Below are 15,893 nucleotides of genomic sequence, written 5' to 3'. Positions count from 1 at the left end.
CACGCACAGTATTTTGCAACATGCCGCAAAGCGTCATGAATATTTTCACACCTACGTCTCGATCTACAGTTTGACATAAAGAACATAGGAAATGTGTAAAATTCGACCACTGGGACTGAAAAACGAGCTCGACATAGCAAAAAAGTCGAGATAAAAAAATCGACACAAACAGATTTATTTTATATAGAATAAGAAGGAATAAATTCGGGAACAGAAAAAAAAGTCGACATAACCGGAAAGTCGACTTATCCGACGTCGACATAGCGAGGTTCGACTGTATTTGGTTTTAACAGTTCAAATAAGTTAGGGTCCTCATGTAAGTAAAGGGTATTTGCTCTCTCTTAAGATGTCCAAGGGATCTTATTATGGTTTGCCTCCGGACACTATTGCCTAGAATTGATTTCTACTGAAGAAAGGAATTAAAGCTTTGGTATGTAAGATGATAGATAAAAGCTTCGGAGAAAAAATAAATCTCAGAAGATAAATCTGATTAGATTTGCCTAAAAAAATATGTCATTTCTCTTTGATTCCAGAGGCACAGTGTTGAACAACAATAACAAGGGGAAGTGGTTCAAGTTTAATGACACGGTGGTAGAAGAGTTTGACATGACAGATGCTGCCATTGAAGCTGAGTGTTTTGGGGGAACCTACAAGGCCAAGGTCTACGAGCAGTGTAAGCATCTTATTATACAGTATTTAGTTTAAACATGATATATTTTACAAGGATTGTGAAGAAAGTTATGATAACTTATACTAAGTTTATCTTATTGGCACGATGTTGCGTGAGAGTATGGTCTTGTGTTGTGGGGGAAATCTGAGTACCTGGAAAACCCCATTTGTCCGGCTTGGTGACCACTAGCCAAACTCACCTGTGCCCAGGCCGGGAATCAAACACGGCACGCCTTGGTGAGAAGCGAGTGCACTAACCACTGGGCCAACCGGACATTTATCTTTGCAGAATTTGAACAATGACAAGCAGGAATAGGTATCAAAAACAATTAATAACGCATGGTTTATTTTCACCTGATTTTTCAGCTCCGATTTTGCCATTTTGTCTACTGCGTCCTTTCTATGTTATTAAGGGTTCTTACCGAGGTTTTTTTTCACCAATTTTTTTGCCTGTGTCCTATCTTTGCTTGTGTTCTATACATAGTATATAAGAGTAGATAAGTTTTCAGTTGTGGTATTATGCCAAAAAGAGAAATGTTAATTACTTTTCAACATTAGGATCTTCAATACGTATTTGTCATTTATTAAATGTTTGGTTAGAAGAATTAAAAAAATAAAATATCACTAATTTAATTATCTCAAGATTTTTGTTTAATGTCATAATTATATCTTACTTTACAGCTAATTCCTACCCTGAAGACAGACAGCGCTACTGGAATGGTTATATGCTCTACTATGAAAGAATGGATGAGAATAAGTCTTCCCTCTCGGCCAAAAAGAGCAAAATTGTCACTAGAAAACTCTGGCCTGATGGCATGTTGTGAGTGGATTTAAATGGGTTACTTTATTTATGAAGTTTGCTTTGTAGATAGGAAAAATTTGAATTCATTTTGTAGTATGACTCAATATCAGTGGTCGAAATTAGCTCAAGGAAACTGGTTTCCGGTCATGCTCAAAATTCTCAATTACATATAGCTTGGCTTGTTGAAATTAGTTGATAGCAAGCACTTGTATTATGGATTGTGGCTTGTACATTAAAGTCTAATTTCGATGACTGCATCATGAAATACAGTCAATGTTAACATGGTTGTAAAGCGTATTTGTAAAATTAAATATGTAAGAAATGTGCCAGTACAAGAAAGCTAAAAACATATATACACATTATTCTGCTGTAAGAATGTTTCCATTTAATATTATTTATACAGATTAAGATTTGGCAAAAAAGAATAACGTAGCATTACATTTCAACTTGAATTTCTTTACTCTCTGTAAATATTTTTCAGGAGAAGTAACCGTAGTTCGGACAGTTTTGTGGAGCTCACTGAGCTCGTACACAAGGGGGAGAGGCGAGGAATATTCATGGACAAGATGCCGCCAAGTATACAGAGACTCATACACAGTGAAAATCTCACATTCATCAAGAACAGGGATGTCTATAACCAGGAATACTTCAGATTTGTGAAGAACCTTGTGGCTAGAAATACTGTAAGTTCTTTATAATCATGGAGAGATGGGCTGGTTAATTTATACCAATTTCTTTTAGCTCGATTGTGACGAAAGCTGATAGCTTATAGAATCACTCTCGAGTCTGTTTCCTGGGAAGAAACCAGTACTGGTGTTCATTTTGAGAGGCTGTGAGAAAGTACCCCTGGTAGGGATTGAACCTACAACCTTGGATGAAAGGCGGACACCTATATCACTAGACCACTCTCACCCCCCTAGATGGGCTGCATTGAGTCCTGTGTTAAAGAAAATTACATGTACATTTATAAGGCCTTTAGTTTTTTATCTGAGATTCAGCTTAAATTTAGTTTACAATGTGTGTGTGACATAAGTGAAATTCTTATGCATAACTTTACAGCTTTGTGTCCTAAACCTATCAAATGATTTTAATCTTCATCTGCAGTATGCAGGACCCAATTTCTCAAATCTTTGTAAGGGTAACTGACTTAAATAGGTTATTTCAATTAGCCAAAATACATACTTATAATCAATTTTGATAAATGAAAAATACTTTATTGTGATTATCATACAGATAATTCCTATATAACATCTAAAAGCTCTAAAAGAAATAAATATAATACATATTATAGAAAAACAAACATAGTAAGCTTTATAGCTTAATCCTGTTATAAAGGACTTAAGAGGTTTCGCTAAATGGGGGCCTGATTCCTTAACTGTCTGGTTATGTTGAATGCCAGTTCTATCTTGGTTTGCATATTTTAGATGAGCTGTAAGCACCCTGACTACAGTGACATGTGTGTGGTGTCCCTACAGCTAGCCGTCAAGTTCCTCTTCAACCTCTACTTCAGGACGAAAAAGAAGTCTTTGTAAGTATCAAACCAAGAAGACACTTGCATCTTACAACAGTAGCTACCTAGGTCGCAAGTTGGTTTAACTTATGTAACCTCCTCACGAGCAGATACCCAGATAAACTGTGTAAATTTTATCCTGCATGTAGATGATGCAGGTTTCACTTTTTGCTGGAAGATCATTCCAATCCAAAATTATTCTATTTGAAAAAAAGTGTTTCCGAGCGCAAAGATGAATTAATCTTTTAATCAAATGAACTCTTCTTAAGTCCTCTTCTTGTTAAAGGCTAGGATACTTCTGATATAAGTCACCTCCCTTTCTTTTCTGGCGCATTTCTGTATGGGGATTAAATTAGAAAACAACACAACAACATATCTTGTTTGTTCTATAATACTACTAAGGGCCTAAATTTAAACAACATTTAGTTCGGATTACCAAACCCTACCTATGAAATAGGCACTGACCCTACCATTTTAATAGTCAGTTGGTAAAAAAAACCCACCATATTCCAATGATGACAATAACTTTCTTATATAAAGCCTAATAGAAAAAAGCCTACCTGTATTTGTAAAGGATGTAACCCTAACCAAACCATTTATTGTTTTGGCCAGATGGTAAAGAAATAAGCACTAAAACAAAACTTGAGCACAGAGCAAAAAGGTGCAAGCATTGTAATGATATGTCCAAGATCTTTGCCTGAAATATTGTACTTGACATTCCAGGGAGGACTTGGAGGAGTGGGTGGATGTTTTGGATGAGCTGGTACACCGATGTAAGCCTGCCTGTAGGTGGCTGCTGGATTATCTCGCCAGTGAGGAGGGCTCCACATATATCAGGTATGTTCAACATGTTGGCTGGGCTGTGCTGTCCATTCCTAATAGGATATGCTTCCAGGCAGTCTACATGTATGTGCTGTTGTCAATAATGTCCCTAATTTTCTCAATTTTTTGTGCCACTTCTTTTTAAATTGCCGTAATTCATTGAACATCACGTTTTTAAATGTAAATCCATAAAAAAATGATGTAACCATTATGTTATTTATGTTCCAGAACACACAAGGTGACACAGTTTTAAAATATTAACCTTACAAAATGTGTTATTACAGGCCCTTCCTGCTGGAATGTCCCAGTAAAGATGTGAGGTTTTCATTTGCCAAAATTTTGGAGAAGGCCATGTGTTGTTACTTGTCTGAACATGGAGGGGTGCCTGTAAGTTTTACGTAGCACTTTATTTGTTTTGCAAGGGGTGAGAGTGGTCTAGTGGTGTAGGTGTCAGCCTCTCACCCAAGAGGTCGTGGGTTTTGATCCCCACCAGGGGTACATTCTCATGGCTTCTCAAAAAAGGACACAGTACTGGTTTCTGCCCAGGAAATAGACTTGAGAGATATGCTTTAAGCTTAGTATATACTAATTGGTTTGCAACTAAACGTGATAGTCTAATGGCCCTAATGCGAAAGCCAGAAATGACGGCCATGTTCATTTATTTATAGGATGCCTTTATATTTCGACAAGCAAACTTAATTACTACAGTCAAAACTCGCTAATTAAAAGTGGTTTGGACCTCGGGAAATACTTTGAGGCATACATGTGATAATTTCTTGGGTCGATTCCGGGACACTCGTCGTAATGTCAACGCACACTAGGGGGGGTCCCATGCCCCCCCCCCCCCCCCCCCCCCCCCCCCCCCCCCCCCGAATTTTTTTTAAATGGGGAACGTCTGTGGTGCATTCTAGAGCATATCTGGGGCTATTTTAGTTGTTTTAACGTCGGGAAAATGTACCTATTTTGACTGCCAAGACGTATTTTTTACTTGACATGGGTTTTTTTTCCTGCATTTTCTTGAAAAAATAAAACCATCAGATATTTTCCCAGGCTTTAAATGAAGTGCTAACCAGGAGGATATACAGTCTACTTTCAGTTTCATCAAAACAGGAAATAAACAACTGTACGGGCACCTGTTTTCCCGCGCTTTTGAGAACATGCGTTCCAAATATTTATTTTTTCATCACATTTAAAACGTTTGCAATATTACACAATATTTTCCAGACGATCAAGAAGATTTTCCAGTCGATGATTTTTTTTCTGTTTGGAGATGCATATAATTTTGATAGAGTTTGAGGTAACAAACATATAACCGAAATACAAAACATGTCTATCTAAACCCAAAATATTTGAAAAAAGTTTGACATAATCGGAACTTCGAGATAGCAGTGTTCAACATAGCGAGTTAAGACTGTATATAACTATGTACTGTGGAAGAGCTTTATGATCTTTACATCTAAGATACATGTATGTTTAACGTAACATTGCCCGTGTTTACAGACCGAAAAGTGTGTAGATGACATTGTGGAACAACTACTGTCTATGTTGAACAAAGATGTGGTTGACCAGTGTAAACACAGTGTACAGTACTTCCTAGTCCTGCGATCTTATGTCCAACTGGTGAGTAACATGCATCTATATTTAGCAAACAGTCTATTCATTCACAAAAAGCCAGACAATTTTGTTTATATATTTTCAACTGTTTTTCTCTTATATACTCGACTTAACACTTAACTATTTTTATTTGATCCAGTATTTCTCTGACAAATACATAGATAACAAGCCATAAAATTGAAATATATGACATGTGTTAGTGACAGTAATCAGGTGATATATAATGTGTATGTGGCCATGGCATAAATAAACAGTATCAGAAAGGTTCTACGGGTAAAATCCTGACTGTGATGCTATTCTAAGTGGTATCACTTCTGGCAGCAGTACTTCTGGCTTCTAGCTAGGAACTCTTGTGATTGGTTCAAATCAGCTTGGAAGTTATCAGAAAAATTTGCTAGGCCTAAAATTGAAATGCATTTGGTTCGGGTTACCCGACCCTATCTATCATTATTTTCTTTTAAGTGTGTGTTTTTGTATGTAATTTAAAACCTTTTAAGCATTAAACAGAATATTACTTTAACACGATTCTCCAATGATGACAATAACATTCTCATATAAAGTCGAATAAAAAAGTAAAATAAAAAGCCTGCCTTCCCTACCTGTTTTCGAAAAAGGATGTAACCCTAACCAAACCATTTTTTGTGGCCATATAAATATGCAAAGATATCAGATAACATCAGAAAACTTGTATTCCTGTTTTAATCTTTCCCAGGGCACTAAGGCAGTGAGTCACATGTTCATGAGGAATGGGTTCAAGCGTCTGGCTGTGTTCCTGCTCGGTCAACCCTCGTCTAACGGGGAGCATGAGTCAACGAGCTCGAGGCGATGGAGCTCAGTACAATCCCGAGAGTTTGCTCACCTTCAATCGACACTCGCCACACTCATTCTCAATTGTAATGTTACCCACAAGAGAACCATAGGTATGATCATTCTTTCTTCAATAAGTACTACAAGCAGTATATTTAGTTGGTGATCCAATGAAGATGAAACATTTTTATATACAGTCCAACCCCATTGGCTGGAACTCGCTTGGCTTGAAGAATTCCTTGTGGCTCGTACTAGATGAAAACATACCCCCGGGGTAAGGCAATTATTGAAATAGTATATGGTAGGGTGTCTATTTTTGCTAATTTGGAGCCTAAAAGGGTTAATTGGTTCTGTAGGCGGTTGCCAAAATTATAAAGTGCCTCCCCACGGGGGTTATATGTTTAAATGGAATAGCCCTTAAGGTAAACAATCCTGCTTGACTCGAATTTTCTGAAGCCCGAGGTATTTTTGCTGGTCCCGTGGAGTTCGAGCCAAAGGGGTTCGACTGTAAATAAGAATCTGGAATACATGTAAGAACATGAATTTGGTTGGAAATGTGAAAGATTGTGGGATGAATGTTTCAGTTAACTTGTTGTGGTTGTATCTGCCTGCTTTTATATTTATAATTTGCTGTAAAAGGTTTGTATTAAGCTCATCTTTTTTCATCTCTAAAGAAAAGAGTGTCAAGGTATTTTCATAGCCTTGGTGTAATAGGTTGTTTTTGCAGCACAATTCAAAATCTTTTAGCCTGAGACATACCTCAAAAACCTTTCAAGATTTTAATGTTTAAACTGATACACTTTTACATGACAAGGGAGTCTTAAACTAGCTCAAATAGTATTGACTTTGACGAATTGAGTAAAAGTTTGAGTAATGGCACTTCTTAGCATGTTTTGTTTTATTCATTAGACTAAATATCTTTGTGCAGATATAGGGGATCACAAGCCTTACAAACCAGTGATGGCATCACCAAAAACCCTGCTGAAGATGTCGGCAGAGATGGAGAAATATGTGTTCGGGCCGGAGTCAACTAGGTACCTCAAAGAGGTAAGATATGGGAAATTAGAGAATTAATTTGTTTTTTGGTTTGCATATGTGTTTCTTATAATATCTTCTTAGTTAAGAATTTATGCTTATGTCTTAAAATTATGATTTAGTAAGATTTTAGTTCTCAACTGCAAAGATATTCAATACCAAGTTATTTTAACTGGATATCTGCCTGCCAAGTGGACACATGTTTTGAGGAAAAAGCTATATTACTGCTAATTGCCTTGTCCTTTTTTGCCTTCTCTTCTTTCAGAAGCATATTGATATATGTACCAAACATCGTTTGATGTCAAGCATTCATTAAACATGCAGTTGGCTGAACACTATTATTATGTGTATTTGTTATAGATTGTACAAGCTGTTTTGGAGGTGAATTGCTTGCTGGATGCGCTCTGTGATATGTTATACAAATTACGTGTATATGTTACAGATTGTACAAGCTGTTTTGGAGGTGAATTGCTTGCTGGATGCGCTCTGTGATATGTTATACAAATTACGTGTATATGTTACAGATTGTACAAGCTGTTTTGGAGGTGAATTGCTTGCTGGATGCGCTCTGTGATATGTTATACAAATTACGTGTATATGTTACAGATTGTACAAGCTGTTTTGGAGGTGAATTGCTTGCTGGATGCGCTCTGTGATATGTTATACAAATTACGTGTATATGTTACAGATTGTACAAGCTGTTTTGGAGGTGAATTGCTTGCTGGATGCGCTCTGTGATATGTTATACAAATTACGTGTATATGTTACAGATTGTACAAGCTGTTTTGGAGGTGAATTGCTTGCTGGATGCGCTCTGTGATATGTTATACAAATTACGTGTATATGTTACAGATTGTACAAGCCATTCGGGAGGTGAATTGTTCCTTGGATGCGGTCTGTGATATGTCATACAAATTACGTGTATATGTTATAGATTGTACAAGCCATTCGGGAGGTGAATTGTTCCTTGGATGCGGTCTGTGATATGTTATACAAATTACGTGTATATGTTACAGATTGTACAAGCCATTCGGGAGGTGAATTGTTCCTTGGATGCGGTCTGTGATATGTCATACAAATTACGTGTATATGTTACAGATTGTACAAGCCATTCGGGAGGTGAATTGTTCCTTGGATGCGCTCTGTGATATGTCATACAAATTACGTGTATATGTTACAGATTGTACAAGCCATTCGGGAGGTGAATTGTTCCTTGGATGCGCTCTGTGATATGTCATACAAATTATGTGTATATGTTACAGATTGTACAAGCCGTTCGGGAGGTGAATTGTTCCTTGGATGCGGTCTGTGATATGTCATACAAATTATGTGTTATGTTATAGATTGTACAAGCCGTTCGGGAGGTGAATTGTTCCTTGGATGCGGTCTGTGATATGTCATACAAATTATGTGTTATGTTATAGATTGTACAAGCCGTTCGGGAGGTGAATTGCTCCTTGGATGCGCTCTGTGATATGTCATACAAATTATGTGTTATGTTATAGATTGTACAAGCCGTTCGGGAGGTGAATTGCTCCCTGGATGCGGTCTGTGATATGCTGTACTACTGTAGCTTCTGTAACGAGGCGTTTAGCACCACTCTGCTGAAACAACTCATGGTGAGTGAACATTTCATGATAGGTCATCTTTCGTACAGCATACATGCCATATCCCCAAGCGGGGGGAAAAATCCCCAGGAATTCCAACCCATCCCCTGGTCCTCTGCTGGGAGATCCATATCTCCTGGAACTTAAAAAAAACAACTTTGAAAACTTGTTCAAGGTTGACAGTGGAAAGCATCCATATATTATGTGTGTGAAACTCCATTTGTAATTAGAGTGTGTTTCTGTATTTATTCTTATATCATAAATGTAGATATTGCGCAAAATTTTGCTGCGTAAAAATTCCCTGGTGTAATATCAAAATCCCCTGGAATTCAGACCAAAATCTTCCAGGGAAGCCTCTTAGAAATATGGCATGCATGTAAAGTTAGATACATTTTAATCTGTCAGCAGCCATAAACTATAATTGGCCTTTGATAATTGTGTTGCAAGTCAAACTATATGATTTGTTGACAACTGGTAACGTTTTATTTCTTAACTCATGATTTCTATTTAAATGGCAAACACTTTGACTTTAAAGCTGCACTCTCTTTTGAGAATTTATTTTTTATTTTTTGTCTTTGAACAAGCAATTTTTTGCGTAAATGTAAGGAAACAAGTGATATTTGATTGTTGACAAAAGATCAGATCGCAGGTTTTACATTTACGTTAATTGATATTTTATGGGTAAAAGCCTGACTTACGCTTTAAGAAACCTGAAATCTTCGGCTGTTTTCCAAACAATTGAGATCTGTTCTATTTGGAGTTATCTTATATGACTGAGTGTAAGGCATTGATGCTTATTCTGAGACAAAAAAAAATGAAATGTCAAAACCGTCAATCTGTGAGAGTGCAGCTTTAATGTTTTTTTAATGTCCATGTGTAGATTTCTTGTATTCATGTTTCAGATGCAGTACATGACTGCCCCTTCTAATGAACTCAAACCAGTATTCAGTGTTCTCACTGATCTGTTGGTAAGTACCGTGTATTCTGAATACACAGGCTGTCCAGTGGCCCTAAAATTCCTAAAAATTCCAAATTCAAAGGAAATTCCTAAAAATGCCCTTATTTTTTATGTCAATTCCTACTTTTTTTCATTTTTCTTCTCTAATTGCTTTAACAGTTTTGAAAATACAAACTAATACATTCACTAATTATGTCTCCCCCTCTCTGGGGGAGACATATTGTTTTTGCCCTGTCCGGTAGTCCGTCAGTCCGTCCGTACGTCACACTTCGTTTCCGATCGATAACTGGAAAACCGCATGACCTAGGATCACCAAACTTGGTAGGGATGTTGGTCGTGAGGTGTAGAGGATCCCTATTGTTTTTGGGGTCACTAGGTCAAAGGTCAAGGTCGCGGCGACCCCCAATATAAAAAACATTTCTGCTCAAAATCTTGAGAACGGTTTGACCTAGGTTCACCAAACTTGGTAGGGAGGTTGGTCATGAGGTGTAGAAGATCCCTATTGTTTTTGGGGTCACTAGGTCAAAGGTCAAGGTCGCGGCGACCCCCAATATAAAAAACATTTCTGCTCAAAATCTTGAGAACAGTTTGACCTAGGTTCACCAAACTTGGTAGGGAGGTTGGTCATGAGGTGTAGAAGATCCCTATTGTTTTTGAGGTCACTAGGTCAAAGGTCAAGGTCGCGGCGACCCCCAATGTAAAAAACATTTCCGCTCAATATCTTGAGAATGGTTTGACCTAGGTTCACCAAACTTGGTAGGGAGGTTGATCATGAGGTTTAGAAAACTCCTATATTTTGGGGGGTCACAAGGTCAAAGGTCAACGTCGCTGTGACCTCTAATGTAAAAAAATATTTCCGTGCAATATCAGGAGAATGCTTTGATCTAGGTTCACCAAACTTTGAAGTGAGGTTGGTCATGATGTCTAGATGATCCCAATTGTTTTGGGGGTAACAAGGTCAAAAGTCAAGGTCGTGGTGACCTTCCATGTAAAAATCATTTGCGTGTAATATCTTTATGTCTCCCCCATTCATGGGGAGACATATTGTTTTTGCCCTGTCCGTCAGTCAGTCCATCAGTCTGTCAGTCAGTCAGTCAGTACGTTCTCTAGTTCATATTTAATGTGTCTTTAACATTAAATAACAGCTGAGACAATGGAACCCTGGGCATTCCTGTACTTATAGTATGTGAGTTTATTTCTTGTTTAATTTGCAGTGGTAAGTCCATTATGATGTTTACAACCTTCATACCGCAATAAGCCCTAAAATTTCTTTTTATTCCTAAAATTAGCCCTTATTTCTTGCCAAAAAGTGCTGGACAGCCTGAATACATGTACACATACATTTAATGATATTCCGTTTAGTTTTTGAGAGGTTAACATTTTAAAAATTGGAGGTCTAAAACTAGTTGTTCCATCAAGATTTCTTTATACAGTAGAGAACAGAACGTAGCACTAATTTATTTTAGAATGTAAAATAACTTCTACATCATCAGAAATGTTGCTAAACCCATTATCATTTCAGTTATTTAACAATTGAAAGGTGGTTGCCACAGAAATCCAGTTGACAGCATATATTTATAAATATACATGTATATGCGGAAAAAAATTGGGAATATTAAAAGTTACTAGTATTACCTAAAGATTCAGAGGTTTCCCTATACTGTAATAATCTTAACAAGACATATTTTCTTTGCTACTGGTAAGTTCTTACAAACATAAACATGCATACATAATTGGTTGGTTAACTTTACAGTGTTTAGAAGACCCCCTGCAGCTGAAGAGGGTACAGTTGGTGATAGACGGACATGTGGATGATCATGGGCAGCAGTTTGAGGGACTCCTTGGTACATACATCTTAGCTTTACAGCCGGGCTTATGAAAATTCTGTATATAAAGAAACAACTGAGCTTTATTGGATACCATGAAATGTCTCTAGCTTATGCTAAACAGTATAAATGAACTGAAACCAAAAGAAGAAATGAAAAATCAATAGTGGTGTTATTGCTTAATATTTTTAAACTCGAGTTACCCTCTAGTGGGACTTATCTGTCGGTGCAAGTAAAAGTTAAGTAATAACAAAAAAGTTATGTAATAACAAAACCTAAACATTAACCTGTCTTCTCTTTTTTCTAGCGGTTATCCGTCTAAACCATGTTCAGGACAGCAGACGGTCATACTGGTGTATCAAGTTCCTCGTTAACCTCGTGAACAGGTGCTCCGCAGTGAAGAACTATCTCCAACAGACCATGTCCAAATGGCAATGGGCAGTTAACTGGCTTAAGAAAAAGGTATGGCAGAGTTAATTTGAGAAATAAATTTCAGAAAGAGAGGTAAATCCCTCCCAGAGTATTTCTACCTTATGAGGAGAAAGTTGATCACACAAGTCCCTTTAATATTTGTGTGTTTTCAGCTATAAAATACAGGGTTACAATCTTGTTATCGGTACTAAATATTTCCCTTAAATGCATTATTTCGTAAGTAGTTAAATATTTATCAACCAAAACCTGTCTATTATACATGTTTATGTATTGATTTTAATTATGATAATCACTTAAAGCTGTATCTGCCTGTCACAGTAAGTAGTGTTGATCTGCAACCAAGTCTCTTTCATACAGACCAGAGATACAACCTTCATATTCCAAGTCTGCATTGTTCATAGTGGCTAGTTAACTATATATCCTTGTTGTAATGCAGTTTTGAAGTTTTAGCAGTATTAATGTATAGCATGAGTCATTATTATAAGTTTCATCAGAACCGCATTTTGAGGGCTGGGCACAAAACTGTTTTAATGCCTACAGTCGAAACTCCTTAATTTGATATGACGGGGACTGGAAAAAATTCTTTGATCGCAAATTTCGAGCCAAGCAGGAATGAGTAAAAGAGTAAAAGAATAAATCTGTCCTTTACATTAAGTTTGAGCTAACGAGAAAAATCGAGCCAAGCGATATTGAGCCAAAGAGTTTCGACTGTTTTTCATTATTCAATATTGAATTACGACTGTGTTGCACTGAGCCGTCCGATTTCACCTTCGTCTCTAACTTGACTGTGTTATGTTTCCAGATGACAGAACACAACTACTGGAGTGCAACAACAAGTAGCGTGGTGTCCAATGAAGACTCGAACAGGAAGTCCTTCCAGAGGACTGTCAGTGCTCAGGTATTGTATAGGGAACACTTATATTTCTGCAGGGTGTACATTTTCATGAATTATACAATAAAAACTTTGTGTCATTTTGGAGTCACAGTCTTTTTGTCATATCTATACCCTCACTTCTTGGTGGTGTCCGTAATATAGGAATCGCCTTGTCCTGTCCGTCGGGGCCAGGACATTAGGACAAGTCTGCTTTTTCTGCATAACTCTATATGTATTGGAGGTATCAACTTGAAACCTTATACACCTATTTGTGTTGGACGGTACCTATTTAGGAATCACCTAGTCCCAATTGTCCGTCGATCCTTGGACATAGGAACAAGTCTACTTTTCTTTATAACTCCATATGTATTGGAGGTATTGGCTTGAAACTTTATACACTTGTTGACTGTGTTGTGGAGAATTCTTTTTAAAACTCAAAAAAATTATGTCTTAATTCACAGATTTTATAGTCCTTATTTTATAAAGTAGAACTTAGAACCATTAACTTTATGACTCCTTCTCAATGGCATACAGCATTCCAGGAGCATATATAACTCCTAGTGATACTTCTTAGTTGATAAATTGATGAACAAAAATCAAATGGTAAAACCACAAAATGATTGCTGATAAACATTAATTCAGTGGTCAAAATAAGTGGAAGCCCTGCACCAGTAAGATGCTTTCTGGTGTTGCTTCAATTCTGGATTTTTTAATCAGGGCTTGTTAAAATGTTAATGCCGACCGCTAGGTGTAGGTGTAGGCTTATTCATCCAAAGAAATTTGATGTCTGATAATTTCTGTTTTGAAAAAAAGTTGTCAGTGCAATAACAATATCAATTAATGCATTAAATTGGTAATGTATGGCCATGTCATGAAATGCTTAAAAATTGATAAAGCAGTGACGAAGAAAGTATCAATATTTTCTTTTACTAAGTTAACTGTCCTCTAAGAAATGCAAATTGAGTCTTTTTAAAGTTTACCACGGTAAAAAAAATAATCCTATTGCAATTTTATATGTGGTCAATGATATGCTTCATGGACATAAAGGCTTATGATTATTTTAAGTCTTTGACTTACTTTTTGAGGAAGAGAATATTCCATCTCTTTCATAATTTTTAAGCCCATAGCCTGCCTCAAGGTTATATTTCGGCAATTAGCATATCTTACTATGTATAAGATATTAAGAACATCTTGTTTAATTGTATTTATATAACATTATATACATTCATTTTAGGATACGCTTGATGAGGCTACCGCCCTGTTGTCCGAGCTGGAAAACTTCCCGGAGATGGATACCAACGGCAACACAGCCACATCTGACTCTGATACTATGGCAACTGAAGACACACCCCCTAGCAACCAGGTTGACAAGCCAAATACGACAGAAGAGAAAGAAGAGAAAAAGGAGGGAGAAAACTCTTGAATAACTCAGGGAAAAGGACAAACAAGAGTTATTCCCCCTGACTGTTCTACATTGTGGACATGATGTACAGCTGATAGTTGCATGCGACGGCTTTTTAGATATGTAAATTTCTGGATTTCTTGTTAGGTCCTGCGTTTAATGCGGGATTTCTTAGCATGGAGGAGGAACAACTGTTGAACAAATTTGTAGGTGCATGTACGTTTTATGACTGAAAAGGAGGATTTTAAGTGCTAAAGGAGGTCGATGATTGTCTACAATGAGCCTTGAAAATATACAATTAGGCAGCAAAGTCAGGGCATGATGTTGCCCGTCATTTTTATCAATATCAGATCATAGGGTTAATAAATGAATACATGTACTCATTAGCACATACTTTATTATAATTATAGTTGACATTAGTCACTTTGAGTGCTGACATAAGTTATGTTTACATTGTTATCCATGTACGCTTCATTATTCCCCCATCTCCCACAAAATGTTTAGTATTTATATAATCACTACTTGTATGTTAGCTTGTAAGATTACAGTTTCAGTGGATTGTTCGATTTGCCAGACAATGTTTGTGTAAAAATAATGTTTTGGAAACGGAGAAACGATATTGGCTTTATGATATTTCATATGAATCCATACCTCCAATCCACTCTTGCGCACAGTGGTCAGAAATTGGTTCAGGAAGAGCAATATTTGTGAGCATATAAAGAGCTGAATTTTTTACCTTCTGTACCCTGTGTTTAAGATTTAACTATGTTTTAAATGTAAACATTTCCAAATGCTTAAAAATTTATAAAATTTCAAAATCATGTATTTGAAATTCATGTATTTCTCCAAACATTATAACGCAATAGATTTTGTAACAATGGCAATAGAATGACATTTTTCTCGACTTTTTTGTTACTAAATTTAAAACTAATATTAGAGACTGTACATATGATCACATTTGTCATGTAGACTATCAAAACGAAAATGCTTATCGTGTTGAAAGTTACATTTTTTTTTTTAATAAAGGGTTGTACGGTAGGTTTTCATAATATTATAATATTGATGTCCAGCAAAACTCGGAAAAATTGAAATCTTAGGTACAGTATTGTAATGTTGTCAGTGGTTTTGTATATAATGTACAATACGGTTTTCTTACGGCGTTGTTATTGTTGGTATTGACTGTGATTAAAGTATACATGGAGAATAAATCGAAGAAATGTGGATATTTTGTCATCTGTCATGTTGAGTTGCATTTTTTTCATTGCAGGTGTTGTTCAGTTAATGGCAGATTTTGTAAAATTGTTTTTTAACCTGGCTTATTTAAGAAACTATGCTCATTTTGAATCATTGTCATATCTCAAAAAACTTATCTATTGAAGAATTATCTATCATAGTTGTTACAGATATTTGAATGTAACTTGGGTCCTATGTTGCCAGGGACAATATGTACAGCACGCCCATAAGTCTGGTTTTATTATTTGTTAATCACAACAATTAATTGATTGCTCTGTGGCACTTTTGTTCTAGAAATCTTT

General features: G+C 36.5%; 1 protein-coding gene across 6 annotated transcripts in view; it reads left to right on the top strand.

The window, feature by feature from the left end:
• The window catches only part of LOC128213610 (ubiquitin carboxyl-terminal hydrolase 24-like), a 68,969-nt gene extending 53,376 nt beyond the window's left edge, over window positions 1-15,593 (top strand). For all 6 annotated transcript variants that reach the window (XM_052919516.1, XM_052919512.1, XM_052919514.1 and 3 more), the window contains 15 exons: window positions 534-673; window positions 1,351-1,489; window positions 1,953-2,154; window positions 2,896-2,999; window positions 3,705-3,818; window positions 4,088-4,190; window positions 5,304-5,423; window positions 6,130-6,337; window positions 7,153-7,271; window positions 8,765-8,878; window positions 9,769-9,834; window positions 11,578-11,668; window positions 11,958-12,112; window positions 12,885-12,980; window positions 14,191-15,593. In XM_052919516.1, the coding sequence (XP_052775476.1) occupies window positions 534-673; window positions 1,351-1,489; window positions 1,953-2,154; window positions 2,896-2,999; window positions 3,705-3,818; window positions 4,088-4,190; window positions 5,304-5,423; window positions 6,130-6,337; window positions 7,153-7,271; window positions 8,765-8,878; window positions 9,769-9,834; window positions 11,578-11,668; window positions 11,958-12,112; window positions 12,885-12,980; window positions 14,191-14,379 (1,960 nt within the window). In that variant the 3' untranslated portion in view covers window positions 14,380-15,593. The remainder of the gene's footprint in view (window positions 1-533; window positions 674-1,350; window positions 1,490-1,952; window positions 2,155-2,895; window positions 3,000-3,704; window positions 3,819-4,087; window positions 4,191-5,303; window positions 5,424-6,129; window positions 6,338-7,152; window positions 7,272-8,764; window positions 8,879-9,768; window positions 9,835-11,577; window positions 11,669-11,957; window positions 12,113-12,884; window positions 12,981-14,190) is intronic.
• Window positions 15,594-15,893: the final 300 nt, after the last annotated feature.

Source organism: Mya arenaria, chromosome 13, assembly GCF_026914265.1.
Source record: "Mya arenaria isolate MELC-2E11 chromosome 13, ASM2691426v1".
Taxonomy (NCBI): Eukaryota; Metazoa; Mollusca; class Bivalvia; order Myida; family Myidae; genus Mya; species Mya arenaria.
This window is presented reverse-complemented; position numbering and strand designations above follow the sequence as displayed.